Genomic DNA, 21135 nt, shown 5'->3' with positions numbered 1-21135 from the left:
AATGAAGATTCACAGTCACATTAAAAAGGAAACCAACAACTATTTGTTTGTCTTTATCAAAAATGTCAATTCACAAATATAGCACTTACAAACTAAGGTGTAATTGTTATCACGTCAATCAGCTGCCCTGGTGCTCTCCAGGATAAAATGGGAAAATAGCGGACTAATACATGTAGCTCACCTGACTGGTTGCCAAAAAGTGGAGGGATGGATGGATCAGGGTAAAAATAAGCGTTGGATTTGGAATGCACATTTTGGATCACAGATTTAGAGCATGATGTTCACAGTAGTGCAACTCCCTGCTGTCTATGAACCTTCGTTTTAGAGATAGTGCCCACTTGTGGTATTATGATGTCATATCCTGTTGGGTCAAAATTAGCCATATTTGATATGCTGCAACCCCAATGTGTCTATAATTAATACTTTTTGAGATTTTGCGCACTTTCTGTATTATGGCATCATCCATGGCAATATTGTGTTTCGAATCAGCTTCTTTTAATCAACCGTTCCCATAGGAAGTTGATCATGTATTTTCAGTTTTGCATTGATCGGTTAAGCGGTTTCAGAGAAGATGAATTTTTAAGAGAAGAGCTTTTTCTTTGTTCAAATATGGCTGCCAGACCACGTGACCAATGACATCATTGTTATCAAATTATATTTTCCATCAGCAGTTTCGGAGACGTTGTAAATATTTAGGGATGGATGGATGGACGGACTGATGAACGGATGATGCATCGTGTGTTCTGAACACGAACCAACTGAACTGTGTTCCAGGTGAGCAAAAAATAAATCATCACAACAGCCGCTGAGAAGCAAACCAGGCTATCTCATCTGCACTCAATTCATCTTCCAAGGTCACCAAAGGTGTTAATTGGCAGTTTTCAGCAAAAGTTTTGAATCCAAATCTGGATATATGTTCAAAGGGAGATTAATATGTTTGTAAATGGGAAACTGAACTTTGAAATCCCTTTGGCTCAGAACCTGAGTATATGGCCTGGCCCAGTTTACCTAGAATCACCTCGTACTGTAGTAATTCACATCTGAGCCCTCATTATGAACAAGGAGATTAGTAAAGTAATTGATGGAAGACTTCTTATATTATCAGAACCCTGTTACACAAGTCTCTCTGAAAAACTGAGAACTTCACAATGGTCCCAGATAAGTGTTTTATAACCTCGTTTTCAATTCCTCATCACTGATTATGTCATCACTCATATTTACCTGGAAGAATGCATAGAAAATGCATTGGAAGGTGATTATGTACTGGTGAGCTTTGCCTTTCGCAAGTTGTTCAGGCTTGTCTTGATGCTCCTTGTAATGTACAAACTCACAGTATTTCTGACCCATTCTATCGAAAATACAGACAGACAACAGCAAAGCCAAAGTAAGTGACAAAACTTCTCAAATGCATTAATCAACCTGTCACAGCAGTGTGGCGTCACCATGACATCTACAAAGCTTATCTGCGCTCATACTGTATATAGTAATTCAGGAGGGTATGGGGGACGGGAGTGGGAAAGGAGTTGGATATTTTGAAGTAAATCGAAGTTGGGAAGAAATAGGAGAAAAATTGTTGTATGTGGAAACAATTGAGGGAGAGGGGTCAATAATTTGGCTGGGGGTATAAATTATATGGAGAGGGGGGAGGAGAGGATCATTAATTTGGGGGGAGGTCAATAAAAAATTGGGGTGGGGAAGGGATCAGGTCAATATTTTCCTTTGAAGGGGATCAATAATTGGGGAGGGAGTAAGGAGCCAAGTAAGTGTGTGCATGGTCCCAAACAATGCCACTAATCTCAGAGGGTGGAAGGAGTGTGCGGAGGAGATGGATTTGGGAAGCAAGGGTTTCAAAAGGCTAGATCAATCAAGTTCAAATATTGAGCTCGATCAAACTAGCCACTGGAATTCATGCTCTTTGCATCTATCTCTATCGACACAAAAATACTATTCATTAACGCTGGTGACCACATAAATGCTTCAGGGATGTTGAGGAATTAAATTAGATGACCAAGCGACAAAAAAAGGTTCATCACAAACTTGAAACTGCATGTAATGATTACAATCACCTCTAAAAACAAACCGCAGGCGATTCACTCAAATCCTTACGTAATGAATGCAGGAGTCGGACTCCACATCAGGACCAAAACCTCACCGTGTGATGTAGTTTCCAAGCGAAGCCCAAAGTGGGACAATGATGGTGCCAATGGCGGTGGCAGCGGGCACCAAGGTATAATAACGCTCCCAATAGTTTGTCGATACAAAGAGAGCGTAGATACCGGTAGCTAGATAAATGACCCACTTTGTTCCGAAAAACCTGCAACGGCATGCAACTCTTGATTGCAGGGTCACCAGTAGATGTAGACCCGGTTTGTAGAAAACATTGGTTAGAAAATGAATTTATATAAAGCTGATTAGTCTCGCCTTCAAAAGACCCAAACAAAGAGGTTTGTGGATATATACCTGATGAGAACAGGTGTGTAGAGGAGAGATATGATGGGAGCAACATTGATACCCATGAGGACCTTCTTGTCTATATCCTTCAGATGTATGTTGCTGTATTTAACTTCACGGTAGGTACTGTCATAGTGCAGAATAAACTGCATCTGTAGAAGACCTGCAAAAAGAATGACTTAGAGATCTCAATATGCATTCAAAGGCCTACTTTCATGATATAATCATAGATATTTTCCACCATGCGACATCAATATCGTGGCAGCAGGAATGGTAAGTTGGGAGTGTGCTCGCTGTTGAGCTATGCATCTCAAGGTAGTGGACAAAAAAATGGAAACCCCTGGGTAAATGAGGGACACAAAGCAACGACTTCCACACAGCTGTGGCCCAGGTGTTAATTGAGCAAATTACATCCCATCATTCTTAGGGTCATATATACAAATGCTGCACAGGGCTGGTTGCCTATAATTATGTCTAGCATGGCTGCAAGACGAGACCGTCAAATTCCCCCATTCACAGGGCATGTGTGGTCACCCAATGGTTTGATGAGCATGACACTGATGTTATCCATACGTCATGGCCTTATCAATCACCAGATCTGAACCCAATCGAGCATTGATGGGATATTCTGGAACTACACCTGAGACAAATGTGCACTTGGCACACTTATCTAGGCCAAATTCAATTTGGATCTCGTTGGAGAACCGTTACACTAATCTCAGTTGTTCTGCCAATTTTTCGTCGTTCGGTGCAAAGACTTTTAAATCATCCATGTACAGTAGATGCGTCACCTTTCTTGTTTCTTTTGATGTTCTTTTATTGGATGTTCGGGTGTATCAGTGTCCTTGCTCATTAATGAGGTTACTTAGTGGGTCCAGGGCCAGGAAGAACAGGAGAGGGGAAAGGCTGTCTCCTTGGAAGAGCCCGCATCATATCTTTACTCCTGGTATTTAACTCTTTCCTTCGGAGTACTGCAGGATTAGTGTGGTATTCCATAGATCCATGGCTTTCTCAATCAGCTTGATTATTTTGGGGATTTATCTTGTACATTTGCATGCACTTTATCATCCATGAATGTGGGACACTGTCAAAAGCTTTTTGATAGTCTATCCATGCTGTGGACAATTTGGTTCTTCTTATATTGCAATTTTTGAGTGTGGCCTTGTTTAGTAGTAGGTGGTCTGTTGTTCTATAACATCCTCTCTTGCATCCCTTCTGTTCTGCCTCTAGGCCTCCTTGTTGTGTTAGGTGGTGGTACAGTATTTCTGTGATGATTCCTGTTAAAATTTTGTATGTTGTTCATAGACTGTTTATTGGCCGGTATTTGTGGGTTAGTTGGGTCTCTTCAGATTTTGGGATGAGATATTCATTCATTTCTTTTTCTGTGAGCCATTCATCTATTTCCTGATTTATTTGGATAAGTTCATTGAATGCTCGAGCATAGTGCACGTGGAGAGCATCAAATTCCTTTAACCAGAAGTTTGGGATCCCATCTGGGCCAGAGCTTATGAAGTTTGCCATCTTTGCCAGTTGTTGTCTCATCTCTTCTGCATCAACTATTACTGGGAACATTTCCTCAAGATGTTGCTTCTACCTCAAGATGTTGCTTCTACTCTTCCAGGTTTCAGATCCATTCCGCCTCCTTATTGTGTTATTTTTGATCTTCATAAACTCCTTTCCAGAATCGTTCCAGTTCATCTTTTTTAGAAGGGGATGACACTTTCTGTTCCTTTTCCCAAGTTCACGGTAGAATCTTTTCGGGTTGTTTTCAAACATCTGGCCGTGTTTTCTCCTCATGTTATTCTCGTTGTAGTTTTTTATTTTCCTTGCTATCATTTCGATTTTCAGTTTGCTTTCAGCAACCATTACCTCTAGGTCTTTGTTTTCAATTTTATATTTGTATTTTATTTTCTGGATTCTCCTCTTTAGTTTTGGGCTTTGATTTCCTCTTTGGAATTGCTGTATTTGTCCTATCGCCTTTCTGAGTATGTCCCTCCATTTCTTGAGTCGTTGCTTCCATGGTGGTGCTTGGTTTTTATTTGTGGAACCTGTTCTGTTCTTGTGGTGTTTCGTTGTTACTTTTTCCTGAATGAATGGTGCTGCTGCAAACTTCACTATGTTTATTTATTTTAGTTTGGCTGATTTTGGTATTTTTTAAAAAAGATTTGTTTGTTCTGCTGATTGGTGCTTTTGTACATTTATTATTATGTAGTCAAATTAGTCATTTTCTTTCTTCAGTTGGTGTCATTTGCACCTCCTCTATCTTATTAGCCAAGTCCTCTTCCAGATCACTTTGTTCCTTATCATCATCCCACTCCTTTCTTTCCTTTGAAACAGGCAGCACCATTGTAGATTTGCACTTTGATCTAAGAGTCTGCCTCTTTTTGGGGGAAGGTGCAGCTACCTATCTTAGCATGGACACACCTATCTATCTTAGCAGGACCTATCTATCTTAGCAGGACCTATCTATCTTAGCAGGACCTATCTATTTTAGCAGGCCCTATCTATCTTAGCAGGACCTATCTATCTTAGCAGGACCTATCTATCTTAGCAGGACCTATCTATCTTAGCAGGAACTATCTATTTTAGCAGGACCTATCTATCTTAGCAGGACCTATCTATCTTAGCAGGAACTATCTATTTTAGCAGGACCTATCTATCTTAGCAGGACCTATCTATCTTAGCAGGACCTATCTATTTTAGCAGGACCTATCTATCTTAGCAGGACCTATCTATTTTAGCAGGACCTATCTATTTTAGCAGGACCTATCTATCTTAGCAGGAACTATCTATTTTAGCAGGACCTATCTATCTTAGCAGGACCTATCTATCTTAGCAGGACCTATCTATCTTAGCAGGACCTATCTATTTTAGCAGGCCCTATCGATCTTAGCAAGACCTATCTATCTTAGCAGGACATATCTATCTTAGCAGGACCTATCTATCTTAGCAGGACCTATCTATCTTAGCAGGACCCATCTATCTTAGCAGGACCTATCTATCTTAGCAGGACCTATCTATCTTAGCAGGACCTATCTATCTTAGCAGGAACTATCTATCTTAGCAGGACCTATCTATCTTAGCAGGACCTATCTATCTTAGCAGGGCCTATCTATCTTAGCAGGACCTATCTATCTTAGCAGGACCCATCTATCTTAGAAGGACCTATCTATCTTAGCAGGACCTATCTATCTTAGCAGGACCTATCTATCTTAGCAGGACCCATCTATCTTAGCAGGACCTATCTATCTTAGCAGGACCTATCTATCTTAGCAGGACCCATCTATCTTAGAAGGACCTATCTATCTTAGCAGGACCTATCTATCTTAGCAGGACCTATCTATCTTAGCAGGACCTATCTATCTTAGCAGGACCTATCTATCTTAGCAGGACCTATCTATCTTAGCAGGACCTATCTATCTTAGCAGGACCCATCTATCTTAGAAGGACCTATCTATCTTAGCAGGACCTAACTGTCATAGCAGGACCCAGCTATCTGAGCAGGACCCATCTATCTGAGCAGGACCCATCTATCTTAGCAGGACCTATCTATCTTAGCAGGACCCATCTATCTTAGCAGGACCTATCTATTTAAGCAGGATGCATCCCAGGTTTATGGTGTTACATCTAGCACAAGGATAGGCTTCTATGAATGTGCATGCTATCCCAGGGTCCAGCACTAACCCTTTCCCGTCGCTTGACTGACGGCAGTTGAACACCAAAGCACATATATCTGACTGATCTGACCTCCGTAGGCAACAGACTGGATACCAGATGCTCGCGGTAGGGGTGACAGGTTTAATATGATGGCGGTGTATGGCTGTGGTAAGATGGCGTTACGTCTGGGACATCATTACGGCGTTACATCTAGCTCTAGGCCTGGCCTTCACCACAGTGTATTATTCATGACTCAATGAGAAGTGGTGTATTATATCAGAACCCACTTCTGATAACTCATAACCCCACCTATGTTTCTTAATGATATCGTTATCATAATAAAAATAACAACGTAATGTAATAAGATGTATAAACAACATGTTTTTTTCCTGATCGTTACTTTTGTTCACTTATGTTCATTTCCTTATTGTCAAAACATAAATGAGAACAAACTTGATGCATTTTCCAATTTGAAAAAACAAAACAAAAAAAAACGATTGGACGTCTGATCCGTGGAAACATAAAACAATTCATAACTGTTTTTTGGTGAATACGTGTGCATATTACATTTATTACTGCTGGGTTGTTAATAGTAACACAAAATTCTTCTGGAATAAACAAAAATTCCCAACTATTGGCTGAATCTTACTATAATTCACCAAATGTCCGTCCATCTGTCTGTCTGTCCGTCGGTCTGTCTGTCCATCCGTTCGAATGTACCACAAAAACGGCTGAACCGATCGCAACGATATTTTGGGTGGGTAATCCTGGGATCTCCTGGAGTAAAATAGGCTATATTGTTTTTCCAATTTCAGCTTTGGCCTCCAGCATTTTCAGGTTTGGACTCCCGCATAACGTTATTTTCCCGGGTGCCACACAAACGGCTGCACCGATCGCTGCACAGCTGCACCGATCGGCTGCACCGATCGGACTCGGTGACCTCGGACAAAGACCTTTTATAAGGACACGGGTTGAATCCCTGCTTGAGAGAATTCCAAACCCCTCCACGCCATCACGGCCGTCTCTCCAACTCACAATCCCACGAGATATGCGGAAAGGATGACCCAAAACCAATTATCTTCTTTTTGATTCGTATATGAACATCATTAAAAGTAAATAATGACCTCGGCCAAAGTTCAAACGACGTGAGTTTAATCTCTACATGAGAGAATTCCACACAGCTATTTGGGCGGTGTATAAGCCAACAGATCGCTGTCTCCATCGATCTTGCCAAGGCCATAACACCTATCGGCTCAAAATCCTTTTAACTGTTGACTTGGTACTTTTTACAATGAAGGAAACATTAACAATGTTGTTAAAAGTTTATTTTGTGATTAATTTGTGATTGGAGATATGTTGTTTGGAATTTAAAAAAGAGATATCAAGTTCAAGTGAATGACGACATGCCGTGATGGTTTCTACTTCCTGAACTTTACTTCGCGGATCGCCATATGCAGATTCGCCACGGACCCACGATCGATGTTTCTATACATGAACGTACCCGTTTGTTTGCGAACGGGTACGTTTTTCATGGAAGTCCTTCACGTACTTGCTGTCCATGTCTGACGTGCGACTGAGGGTGCTACAGGAATGTGGAATTTATTGGTTTAGCATTCGCCGTATCTGCATTGCCTGTTTGCTTCTGGTCTCTCACCCGTGCGTAGCACGGGTATCTCACCAGTAATAATAAAATGTATTATTGTACTCCAGCATTACAAGTTGTTACATTGTAAGTTACGTTGCACAACTACTAAACTACAGTCAGCGAAGCGATGGGTTCAATGCTAGTTGATTATGAAGAGACAGACACAGCTAATTCCTGTGGGAAAATCGACACCATTCTCCTCTGGGATTATCTCCCCGGATTCTCAAAGAGGACCTCACTAGAAACGCTAATTTGGTTTGTTCGCACTGCTGGAACATGGCGGTGTGCTATCTTTGAACAAATACAACAAATTCAAGAATTCAGGAAAAAATGAATTTTAGAGCCATTGATTCTCTGTTTCCAAAATTTTAAATTTAATTTCACAAAATAAATTTCGTTTTGTGTTTCCTCGAACCTTCTTCCCCAATCTCTTTTAATTAATAGAGAGGCGGGCATAATATGCCTCGCCCAGCTGAGTGTCTCTGCCCCTCTTAATCGGCCACGCCAATGGGTGGAATATTTCACTATGAGTCCCATCTCAGAATCCGTTTTCCATTTCAAGTCATGGATTCTGTGAATTCGGTCCATTCTCGGTGATCGTGCAAAAACTTTGCCTCTCATATTTAACCCATGGAAAAGTAACAACTATTTCCCTTTTTCATTTCCATGCCTTCACCAGGCTCTTTTATGAAACATGCCAATCTAACCCATGCTTTCATAGACCACAAAAAAATTCCATGCTATTCAATGATTTCCAGACCCATATAAACCCTGCATCTGCTATAGTTGGGGGACATTAAATATCCCATGGTGTTATCACCAACACCCTGAGTAAATTCCAAAAGTTCCTGTTCTGGAATGCAATGTCAACCACTCTTGATATGAGACTACTTCTGTTACGCACATACAGTACACACACATAAATGTTCAGCCTGGTGGAGGTATACTCTCTAATAAGTACTATATAAATATATATATATATATATATATATATATATATATATATATATATATATATAATTATGTATATATATATAAATATATATATATATTATTATATATATATATATATATATATATATATATATATATATATATATATATATATATATATATATATATATATATTGTTGCGAATATGGAATTTGGCCTCCATATCCGCTTGTAAATATTCCCCTATTTTCCCCAATACTCCCCAACTATCCCCAATCCCCCCATTCCCTAGTCCCATTGTCTGTAAACAACAATCAGTAGAGCCGACCTTCCCCTTTTTCCCCCATTAAATGTCGTGCCCAGGTCCACCGCACCACACGTAGACCACTTTCGGACATCTTGCTAGTTATTCTTAGTCTATGTCAGTTAAGGCCTCGTTTCCATTAATTATGACTCTTCGTTGCACCAGAATGTGATTATATGGCACCAGTAGTGAGTTTAGGACCTTTCCCATACCTCCTCCCATCTTCTTCCCCGTCTACAACAACAGAGGGGCACGGCGCTGCGCGGGGGGGAGTGTGCGTCCTCCCACCGGCTCGGTTAGCCGCCATCGACAATGCGCTCCAGACAACGCGCTCCAGACCATGCGCTCCACGGGGTTACCACAAAGGGGCTCCTTGTCAGCTCCTCGTCAAGGGCGGAGCCGGTAACCCCCCGCACGCACCCAATAAGAAGCAACGTGCCGATTCCACGAGGCGGAGCTAACGAGCCGAGGGCGTGTCACTCCCCGCCGGATATACGCGGCCCCGCGCCGGATGAGAAGTCAGATGCGCCCCCAGCTTGAGACGAAAAGACGCCACCTCGAGCGCTGTGCAACCTTCCGCATCTCTGGACCGGACCGGGTCGATCCTGCCCTGAGCCCAGGTGCACCTGGAGCGATCGACAACCGCTTTCCTGCCATCAACCCCCGTGTGAGTCAGCCTTGTCCCGTTTACCTGTCGTCTGTTGGGGTTAATATAAGGTTGTGTCTAAGTGCCTATCTTCCTTTGCTGTCCCTCTCGTCCCTGTAATCTGACCTTCCGTAACGAATATAATCTCCTCCGGAGGTCTTGAGAACCGTATCCCTGGTGTCGTCATTTTAATCCCAGCCGTGTGTCCTTTTCCTTTATTGCCTTTATTGACCTAGCGTAGCGCGATTAGTCAAAGTTCGAGTATAATCGGGTAACTTGTGCAGACGTGGTCATACCAAAACCGCTCGGTAAATAACATCTAAGCCACGTCTGTAACAATTGGTGTCGAGGAGTGGAATTCGAACCCGGGACTAAATTTATTAGGCCCAAATTTGTAACAAGTAATTTCTCTCATCTCCCCTTCCTGTTCAGGCTGGAGTTCCCCAAGGAAGTGTGCTGGGCCCTGTGCTTTTTCTGGTCTTTATCAATGATCTCTCTGACTCTCTGGAAAATCCTCTCTATCTCTTTGCTGATGACTCCACTCTCTGCCGCTCCATTCCTCTTCCCTCAGATCGGCAGTCTGCAGCCTCCTCACTCTCTGAAGACCTGGACAAAATCACAGACTGGTCAAACAAGTGGAACATGTCTTTCAATCCTGCCAAATCTCACTCTCTTACTATGTCTCTCCGAAAAGATCGACTGGACAACCCTCCCATCTACTTTCTCAACAATCCTCTCCAAGAAGTTCTGTCACTCAAGCTTTTGGGTCTCACTATCTGCCATGATCTTTCTTGGGAAAACCACATTTCCAAGCTGGCCTCCAAAGCCAGTCGCCGACTGGGCATCCTCCGTCGTGCGAAGTCCTTCCTCGGCACACCTGAGCTCCTCACCACATACAAGGCTTTCATCCGCAGCTCTATGGAATACTGTTCTCCCCTATGGGCTGGTGCTCCTGCCTCACACCTGGCTCGGCTTCACGCTGTTGAATCCAAAGCTTTCAAAATCATTGGAATCTCCCGCGATGAAGCTATCTCTGAGGGCCTTTCACTCACTCACCGCAGGCAGGTAGGTGGTCTTTCTGTCTTCTACCGACTCCTCTCCGGCCTTGCTCCCCCAGCTCTCTCTGTGCTCTGTCCCCCAAATATTCCTACAGGTCGCACAAGATCTGCCAGCAACCCTCTGATGGTTAAACTGCCGAAATCTCGGCTCTCTGCTCACCTTCACTCTTTCATTCCTCTTTTCTCCCGCCTGTGGAACAAACTCCCACACTCCCTTCAATCCCTCTCCTCCCTCCAGGTCTTTAAAACAGCTGTTCACCACCATCTCTTATCTTACCCCATCCATAACCTTGATCTTTTCTACCCCCACTAATTCACCCCAGATCCACCTTGTTTGAAATTCCAACTTATTTCCTGGAAATCCTGGCAGTGTCCATATGTTTATACCTCTCCCACCCCCCCCCCCCTTCACATGCCTCCCCCCCTTCACATGCCTCCCCCCCAAAGCCCTCTCCCTCCCTCAGATCTCTCGATGTCTCCATGTCTCTCGGTCCCTGCTCTCAAATGTTGTGTTTGTGTCCTTCCCCCTCTCTCCCCATCTTGTCTACCGCTCCCGATGTTATTTGTTTTATGTGTCTGTTTGTCTTTCTGTGTGATTAATGTTCGCTCTTTCACGAGCCTCGATCTTGTATACAAAAAAAAAAAAAAAAAAAAAGTAGAATCGATTCGGAGCGCGTTTCCCGCGCGTTATTAGGCCCAAATTTGTAACAAGTAGAATCGATTCGGAGCGCGTTTCCCGCGCGAAATTATAACGGCCGAAATTTGTTTTGTTGTATAAAAACCCGAATTTTGAAAGTCGCGCTATGGCAGACCAAGACAGCTGGGGTCCGGTAGGGGAGAGTGAGGTAGGGTCGATCCAGGACCAAATTGAGGGACGCGAGGAGAGCGAAGCAGTGAGGGTAGCAGGTTCGCAAAATAGCGCCGTCACGCACGAAGTATCAGGTGCACAAAATGGCGTCCTCACGCATGTGGGTGTAGCGGCACCAAATTTTGCCGCGCCCTTTGTACCAACGGTGGAAGACATGCAATTAATTATGGCTGAAATGGAAGCAATAACGAACAAATTGGGAAACCAAATTGAAGAAATAACGAACGGAATGAGGGCTCAGAGTGAGCAAATGAGGGCTCAGAGTGAGCAAGCGAAGGCTCAGAATGAGCAATTGGGGGTAATGGGGAACCGGATGGATGCTCAGGGTGAGCGATTGGAGGGCAAAATAGGGGTAATGAGGGACGAAGCGAGGGGTACCAGTGAGGGATTAGACAATAATTTTAAGGGATTAGACAATAATTTTAAGGGATTAGACAATAATTTTAAGGGATTAGACATGAAATTTGGGAAATTAGACGATAGATTAGGGGAAATACAGGAGGGGTTAACGGGGGTAGAAAACAGAATGGCCGCTCAAGAGAATCAAATGGAAGGGATGCAAAAAGGGTTAGAGGGGTTAGAAAACACCATGGAAGGCAAATTGAGGGACATGAGGGACCAAGCGGAAAGGGAAGTTAACCAAATGGGGCAGCAGATAGAGGGGGTCAGAATGGGGGTAGAAACCAAACTGGATGCTCACAGGGAGGAAATGGAGCAGATGAGGGTGGCATCTGGGCAGGAGATGCAAGTGATGGGAGAAGAGATCAGAAGAGGTGTGAGTGAGGAGGTCGGAGGAGTGCGCGAGGAGGTGAGGCACTGTAAGGAGCACATGGAGAAGGAGGTGAGAAAGGGGACTGTAAAGTTACAAGGGGGCATAGAGGACCTGACGCAGGAGGTGGAACAGCTGACGGAGGGACAAAAAGAACTAACGGACCAGGTAAAGAAGAACACAGCGGTAATAGGAGGTTTAAAAGCGACACAAAATGACCTAAAAAATGACTTGGTAGCGACGAAGAGGGAATGTCAGATGGTACGTGAGGGACTGACAACGAGGTTGGACGAGGTGGTAGAGGTAATGGAGACGAAGGACCGGCAGGTGAGGACGCACATGGAAACGGTCAAGGTAGCCTTGGAGGACGAGCTTGAGGAGACGTACCGGGGAATAAAAGAGGTGAAGCAGAAACTAGAAGAAGTGGAAGAAGGGATGAGCGAAATTAAGAAGCGACGGAGAGGGGATAAGAAAGAGATAAAAGAGGAGATAAAAGAATTGGTCCAAAGTCTGTGTTTGGATCGTGATGATGTGCTCATTAACCGGATGAGGGATTCGCAGGTGATGGAGGAGAAGCGAAGAGGAAGAGGACCCGGTGTAAGTGGTGACCAATATGGTCGTGCGTATGATGCGCCAGGTGATTTAATAAGCTTGGGGGTCGAGATGGACCCGGGTGTTCGTGAGAGGCCATTGGTGAAGTGTGCGACAGGTCTGGTGTGCGAAAAAGGAGGTGTGCGAGAAAGTCCGACTCTGGGGTGTGTGAGGAAAAAGTGCGTGCCAAGGAGTGAGGGTGCTGGCGAGAGTGAGTCGGTCGTAGCGCGTGTGCGAGGGAGCACATGGGAGCGTGGTGTGGTGAGTGTTACAGAGGGTGTGATGGGAGAGTGTGCGCAGGAGTGTGCGCGAGAAAGGTGTGTGACGGACAGGTGCATGGGGAAAGAGTGCGCTGTCAAAGGCAAGGAAGAATGCACGCCTGTGGTGAGTGTTGCAGAGGGTGTGACGGGAGAGTGTGCGCAAGAGTGTGCGCGAGAGAGGTGTGTAACGGACAGGTGCATGAGGAAAGAGTGTGCTGTCAAGAGTAAGGGTGAGTGCGTGGTTAAGAGTGGAGGTGAGAGTATTGAGAGTGACAAGGAGAGTGAGTTGGTTGTGACAGGTGAGCGAGGATGTACACCTGGGATGGAAGGATGCACACCTGGAATGGTAGAGCGTGAGTGGGAATGCACGCTGGAATTGGTAGTGAGGCACGTGGTTGGGTGTGCGAATGAGAGCACACCTGTGATTGTCACAGAGGAGGTGACCGAGGAGGGGGTGCGAAGAGGTGTATTGGTGAGGTGTGCTACGAACGAATGTGTGCCAAAGTGTTCGGTGGTCAGGTGTGTGACCAAGGCTGTGAGTGGAATGGGTGTACCTGGGTGTGTAAGGAAAGGTACGAGGAGCATGGGCACGGCTGGATGTGTGAGCAAGGAACGGGCTGCGGGATGTAAGCATGCAGGTGAAGCATCGACGTTAGACGGGGTAGAGTTTAGAACGACTTATAGCCGAGTCGGGCCCTCGGTGCGTGCTGGGCCTCGCTTTGAACGGCCGCGTCCGTGCTCCACTAGGCGGAGCGGGCAGCCCGATAGAAAGGGTCGTCATGGCGACCACTTTTTGGTGAGGCATTCCGGCAGGCCGAGATCGAGCCATGGGATGGCTCCGTGCCGAGATGGTGCGTGGGATCTCGGCCCGGGTAAGCCCCCGTCCCTGCACCGAATGCAGGACGCACCCAGCCGCTGGCACAGAACAACCAGCATTCATGGCTTGGCTTTACGAAGCCGGGCTTTGGACAGGAATTGGCGCACCGAGAGGTATTAGTGAGTCGACTGGGTGATGAGGTTAGTGTTTTGGACCCAAAATTAGAGAAAAACAAAATTTGATGATTGGCAAGGGATTGGCAGTAGTGATTGGCAGATGATGGGCAGTGATTGGCAAATTTTTAATTTGTTGAAATTTGATGTGCAAAATTGGTAGTGAGCGATAGGCCCGGTGGGTAAGGGTGGCATCCCTGCCACCCTTCCCATGGTGGGGGGCAAAGGAGCAATAGCTTATGGGGTGTATGGCAGTGAAAACTAGCCCGGGTGGGTTAGGTTATATTGTAGGGATCTAGAAGAGATTGACATTAGGTAACGTTAAGTTTAGTTAGTGACTGATACCTGTAGTGGGGACGCAGGTAGATTAGTGTGGATGATAATGACGAGGGAGCGCAATAGTTTAAAGGGACGACTGGGAAGCGCAAGTTTCAGAAGGGAGTAGTTAGCTGAGATGATGCCGTGTTTGTGAGAATTGAACAGGTGTGATTGCACAGGTGTGCAACTGGACAGGTGTGTGGAGCAGTGTATGAGTAGTGAGTGTGTGGATCAGCGCGAATGCGCTTGGGGAGAGAAGGGTGCAGGTGGCACCAGGTGTGAGAGCACAGGTGTGCAGGTACAGGTGTGTGGAGAGAGTTGGAGTGAGTGGTACGGAGTGGTGTGCATGGTGCGAAGGTGTGGATGGGGGAAGAGTGGACCCCTTTCACGAGTACCCGGGGCGGGTAGTGTAAGTGTTAGGTAGAGGGTGCAGGTAAATTGTGGTTGGATATTGGCATTTGTGGTGCGGTTGCAGAATGGTGTTGTGAATGGGTGCATTAGTGTTGTGGAAATGGCTGGGCGTGTAGCCTGTTAGTGTGTGTAGTTGGTTGGGCACTCCACCACTGTGAGGATGTCGGCCAGGTGAGGCCGCAGGTGGGCTCTGGGAGCCGGTAGTTGTGAGTGGGTGCCTGAGGATCCCGGGTGTGGATCGGGCAGCCCAGTGCCAGAGAGGGCATTGAGTGGGGAGAGCGCCAGAGGGCCTTCCCCAGGTAGTTAGGTTAGGGTAAGGGGCAGGTAAGCTCGGAGGCAACTGCAGTGGTGGAGGTGTGCAGGTGGGTAGACCCACTGGGAGAGGTACACGCCACAGCCCAGAAATTGTGCGAGGGCACCGGGAGATGAATCGGGGGAGTGAGACCCCAAATTGAAAAGCACCACAGTTTGGCCAATGGGAATTGGTTTTTAGAACCCATAGTGTAAGAGGGCCAATGGTTTGGCCGGAGAAAGACCCCGGGTAGTGTAAAGTTGTTAAAGTCAATTAGGAAATAGTTAGGATTGATGAACCTGTCGCACCATACGCAGCCACTTACCTGTGGTGATGATGATGACTCCACACCTGTGTTTTCTTGGTTTGTAGCAGGAAATGAGATTGCTGTGGATTTGTGAGACGCATCACGACGTGGATGAGACATTGGGGTGATTCCATCTCTCCCTCCCTAGGAGGGACTGATGATGAATTGGTAATGGCAAATTTTGATGTTGAGTTGAAAATGGCAAATTTTGATGAGAGTTGAAAATGGCAAATTTGATTGGTTAGGAGGGAGAGAAGACGAATTTGGTTTATGGGAGGAACGGGGAAGACAGTAGGGATGTTTGTTGATTTGTAAAGTAGATGTTTATGGGTAGTGTTGTGTTTTGTGGATGCAGTAAGGGGTAAGGGAGGGGCCATGTAGGTTACCTGGTGGGGGGGGGCGTACGATAGGAACGTACCTGTCTCACCTGGTTCCCATGTGCCCCCAGTGTGCATCATCTTGTATTGCGTGCACTTTTGCGCCCTTACCACCTTACTCACTTGTCTTCTTCTTTTGTCTCCCACCTCCGAGGATCTGGCTTTGGGGTAGAGAGAGAGGAGAGAGCGGTGCTGGCTACGCAGTTGTGGGCCTGCACTTTCGCTGCTTGCTGCTTGGATCGATACACCATACGGACCGCAATGTTTGTGGCCACCCACAATGGACCGCAGTTCTTTTGCGGCCAAGCACCACCCATGGATAGACCTATGGGTCAACGTGGCACCGATGCCAAACAGGTGAACCACTAATAGTTGGCCCCCTGACGGCCACAATATAGAAATGGACGCGGTTGGCGCCTTTCTTTATTTTTGAAAAGAAGTAAGAAGGCCAAGTGCACCACACGAAGGCAAGACCAGCGGCAGAACATCGGCCGGCTGCGACACCACCGGTGATTTATAAACACTTTATTGGTGCACCGGATGGTGCTCACTGTGTGATGGGGTGGTGCTTGATGCTTGGAAGGGGTGCTCTGCACATTATTAAAGGCCGTAGGCCACAGAGCACTCGTGGGTTGGTGTATCGATGCTAGCATGCGTGCTCTCTCTATGCATAACATCTGCATGTGTTCCTCCAAAAACAGGTCCTGGATCGTAGTGTAAATATCAGCGTAGTCTTGTGTAAATAATGCTCCCTACCGGCTGTATGTTTAGTTTGAGGATTCTTTCCGGATTCGGTTATCCTGTGGGTGTGTTTCTGTGAGGAGAAGGGTGCAACGTCGCAGGGGGACATATTTACTCATTTGTGAATATCTGTAAAACTGTCGCACTCAGGGTAGAGTTAATAGTAGAGGGAACTACATTGCGTGCCACACTAAAGTAGGTAAAAATTTATCGGGTCGGGACGCCCCGAGGGTAGAGAAGGGTGCAATGTTGCGAATATGGAATTTGGCCTCCATATCCGCTTGTAAATATTCCCCTATTTTCCCCAATACTCCCCAACTATCCCCAATCCCCCATTCCCTAGTCCCATTGTCTGTAAACAACAATCAGTAGAGCCGACCTTCCCCTTTTTCCCCCATTAAATGTCGTGCCCAGGTCCACCGCACCACACGTAGACCACTTTCGGACATCTTGCTAGTTATTCTTAGTCTATGTCAGTTAAGGCCTCGTTTCCATTAATTATGACTCTTCGTTGCACCAGAATGTGATTATATGGCACCAGTAGTGAGTTTAGGACCTTTCCCATACCTCCTCCCATCTTCTTCCCCGTCTACAACAACAGAGGGGCACGGCGCTGCGCGGGGGGGAGTGTGCGTCCTCCCACCGGCTCGGTTAGCCGCCATCGACAATGCGCTCCAGACAACGCGCTCCAGACCATGCGCTCCACGGGGTTACCACAAAACAAAGGGGCTCCTTGTCAGCTCCTCGTCAAGGGCGGAGCCGGTAACCCCCCGCACGCACCCAATAAGAAGCAACGTGCCGATTCCACGAGGCGGAGCTAACGAGCCGAGGGCGTGTCACTCCCCGCCGGATATACGCGGCCCCGCGCCGGATGAGAAGTCAGATGCGCCCCCAGCTTGAGACGAAAAGACGCCACCTCGAGCGCTGTGCAACCTTCCGCATCTCTGGACCGGACCGGGTCGATCCTGCCCTGAGCCCAGGTGCACCTGGAGCGATCGACAACCGCTTTCCTGCCATCAACCCCCGTGTGAGTCAGCCTTGTCCCGTTTACCTGTCGTCTGTTGGGGTTAATATAAGGTTGTGTCTAAGTGCCTATCTTCCTTTGCTGTCCCTCTCGTCCCTGTAATCTGACCTTCCGTAACGAATATAATCTCCTCCGGAGGTCTTGAGAACCGTATCCCTGGTGTCGTCATTTTAATCCCAGCCGTGTGTCCTTTTCCTTTATTGCCTTTATTGACCTAGCGTAGCGCGATTAGTCAAAGTTCGAGTATAATCGGGTAACTTGTGCAGACGTGGTCATACCAAAACCGCTCGGTAAATAACATCTAAGCCACGTCTGTAACAATATATACATACATATACAGTCACGTGAAAAAGGAAGTACACCCCATGTAAAGTTTTGACTTTTTCAACATATTTCAACATACAGCTATTTGAACTTCATTTCAACAATATTGATCGATAAAGGTGATATAATATAACAAATATCATGAAACATTTACATTTTGTAATCCATTGTATAATTTAAATAAACATAAATGCAAATTTCGCATGTGGAAAAAGTAAGTACACCCTTGGCTCTAATAGGTGGTATTGCCCCCTTTGGCAGAAACAACCTCAAGTAGGCATTTCTTATAACTGTCTACCAGTCTCTGACATTGACTGGGAGAAATTTTTGCCAACTCCTCCATGCAGAATTCCTTCAGCTGTGCGATGTTTGAGGGGTTTCTTGCATGCACGGCTCGTTTCAAATCCCCCCACAACATCTCGATGGGATTAACATCCGGGCTTTGACTTGGCCATTCCAGAACCCTCCATTTCTTTCTTTTCAGCCAATCCTTGGTGGATTTACTGGTATGTTTTGGGTCATTGTCATGTTGCAAGGTCCACCTTCGGTTGAGCTTCAACTTTCCGACAGATGGCCTCACATTATCCTCAAGCACCCTCTGGTACAATGAAGAATTCATAGTGCATTCTATGATGGTGAGCTGCCCAGGCCCTGATGCAGCAAAGCTGCCCCAAACCATAATATTTCCACCACCATGCTTTGCAGTTGGTATCAGGTTCTTGTGGTCAAATGCTGTCTTTGGTTTTCGCCAAACATGTCTTCTGGTACTGTGGCCAAATAGCTCTACCTTTGACTCATCTGTCCAGAGCACATTCTTCCAGAAGTGCTGGTCTTTGCCTCGGCGTTCATTGGCAAACTTTAGTCTTGCCCTGATGTTCTTTCTGGACAGCAAAGGTTTCCTCCTGGCACACCTCCCATGTAGATCAAATTTGTGCAGCCTCTTTCTAATGGTAGACTCGTGCACTTTGACATCAACAGTGGCAAGAGCTACCTGTAGGTCCCGTGATGACATTCTGGGGTTCTTAGAGACTTCTTTCAGCATCTTGCAGTCTGCTCTCGGGCTGAACTTGCTGGGGCGGCCTGGCCTGAACAAGTTGGCAGTTGTTTGGAATCTTCTCCACTTGTAGATGATCCTCCAGACAGTCGAATTATTGATTTCAAATTGTTTGGAGATCTTTTTAAATCCCTTCCCCGACTCGTAGGCATCTACAGCCTTCTTTCTGAAGGCCTCAGAGAGCTCTATTGATCTCAGCATGGTGACGCCACACACTTCAACAACAAAGAGCAAACCAAACGAAATGTCTGAGGTTTAAATAAGACAGGTTCCTCCAAGATCCTCTCTAACGATGTTCTAATCATTTGCACCTGAGCTGGTGCACCTCATTCTAATTTTAGGTATTTGAAGTGGTGATAAATGTTGGGGTGTACTTACTTTTTCCACATGCGAAATTTGCATTCATGTTTATTTAAATTATACAATGGACTACAAAATGTAAATGTTTCATGATATTTGTTATATTATATCACCTTTATCTATCAATATTGTTGAAATGAAGATCAAATCGCTGGATGTTGAAATATGTTGAAAAAGTCAAGTAGGAATTTTAGCTGAGGTAACCCCTCAAAGTAACCCCTCACCAAGCGTCGTTACTGAGGAACGGGCTTATTTTAGCTGAGGATAATGACTGTACCTGAGTTGCTGTGTTATCATGATTTACACCAATCATAATACAAGCAATTATTCTGCACAAATGTATTTGTTGTGTTTGTGATATTACATTTTTATAGGCAATCTCGATTGAAGATTTAGGCAATTTAGGTTGAATGTTTTTTTTTTCAAGAAAGAACCCCTCAGCACATACCTGGGGGAGGAGTAGGTGCAGACTGGAAGTTTGGGACGATTACACCTCACCACCACGTAATTCAAAACACCTCACCACCACATAATTCAAAACACCTCACCACCACGAAATTTAAAACACCTCACAGCCATAAAACACGTAATAAAAACACCTCACCACCACGAATTTAAAAACACCTCACAGCCATAAAACACTAAATAAAAACACCTCACAGCCATAAAACACGAAATAAAAACACCTCACAGCCATAAAACACGAAATAAAAACACCTCACAGCCACAAAATTAAAAACACCTCACAGCCACAAAATTAAAAACACCTCACAGCCACAAAATTAAAAACACCTCACAGCCACAAAATTAAAAACACCTCACCACCACGAAATTGAAAACACCTCACAGCCACAAAATTAAAAACACCTCACAGCCACAAAATTAAAAACACCTCACAGCCACAAAATTAAAAACACCTCACAGCCACAAAATTAAAAACACCTCACCACCACAAAATTAAAAACACCTCACAGCCACAAAATTAAAACACCTCACAGCCACAAAATTAAAAACACCTCACCACCACGAAATTGAAAACACCTCACAGCCACGAAATTGAAAACACCTCACAGCCACAAAATTAAAAACACCTCACAGCCACAAAATTAAAAACACCTCAGCCATAAAACACGAAATAAAAACACCTCACAGCCACAAAATTAAAAACACCTCACCACCACAAAATTAAAAACACCTCACAGCCACGAAATTAAAAACACCTCACAGCCACGAAATTAAAAACACTTCACAGCCATAAAACACATAATAAAAACACCTCACCACCACGAATTTAAAAACACCTCACAGCCATGAAACACGTAATAAAAACACCTCACCACCACATAATTAAAAACACCTCACCACCACATAATTATAAACACCTCACCACCAAGTAATTCAAAATACCTCACCACCACGAAATTAAAAACACTTCACAGCCATAAAACACATAATAAAAACACCTCACCACCACGAATTTAAAAACACCTCACAGCCATGAAACACGTAATAAAAACACCTCCCCACCACATAATTAAAAACACCTCACCACCACATAATTATAAACACCTCACCACCAAGTAATTCAAAATACCTCACCACCACGAAATTGAAAACACCTCACAGCCATAAAACACGTAATAAAAACACCTCGCCACCACGAAATTAAAAACACCTCACAGCCACGAAATTAAAAACACCTCACAGCCATAAAACACATAATAAAAACACCTCACCACCACATAATTAAAAACA

General features: G+C 45.1%; 1 protein-coding gene across 3 annotated transcripts in view; it reads right to left on the bottom strand.

Annotated features, from left to right (window-relative positions):
• The window catches only part of UNC93B1 (unc-93B1 regulator of TLR signaling), a 119256-nt gene that overhangs the window by 32723 nt on the left and 65398 nt on the right, over positions 1-21135 (bottom strand). For all 3 annotated transcript variants that reach the window (XM_068136118.2, XM_068136119.2, XM_068136120.2), the window contains 3 exons: positions 2461-2614; positions 2153-2314; positions 1222-1348 (listed from right to left, as the gene is read on the bottom strand). In XM_068136118.2, the coding sequence (XP_067992219.1) occupies positions 1222-1348; positions 2153-2314; positions 2461-2614 (443 nt within the window). The remainder of the gene's footprint in view (positions 1-1221; positions 1349-2152; positions 2315-2460; positions 2615-21135) is intronic.

The sequence above is a fragment of the Myxine glutinosa genome, chromosome 14, assembly GCF_964187855.1.
Source record: "Myxine glutinosa chromosome 14, kmMyxGlut1.1, whole genome shotgun sequence".
NCBI lineage: Eukaryota > Metazoa > Chordata > Myxini > Myxiniformes > Myxinidae > Myxine > Myxine glutinosa.
This window is presented reverse-complemented; position numbering and strand designations above follow the sequence as displayed.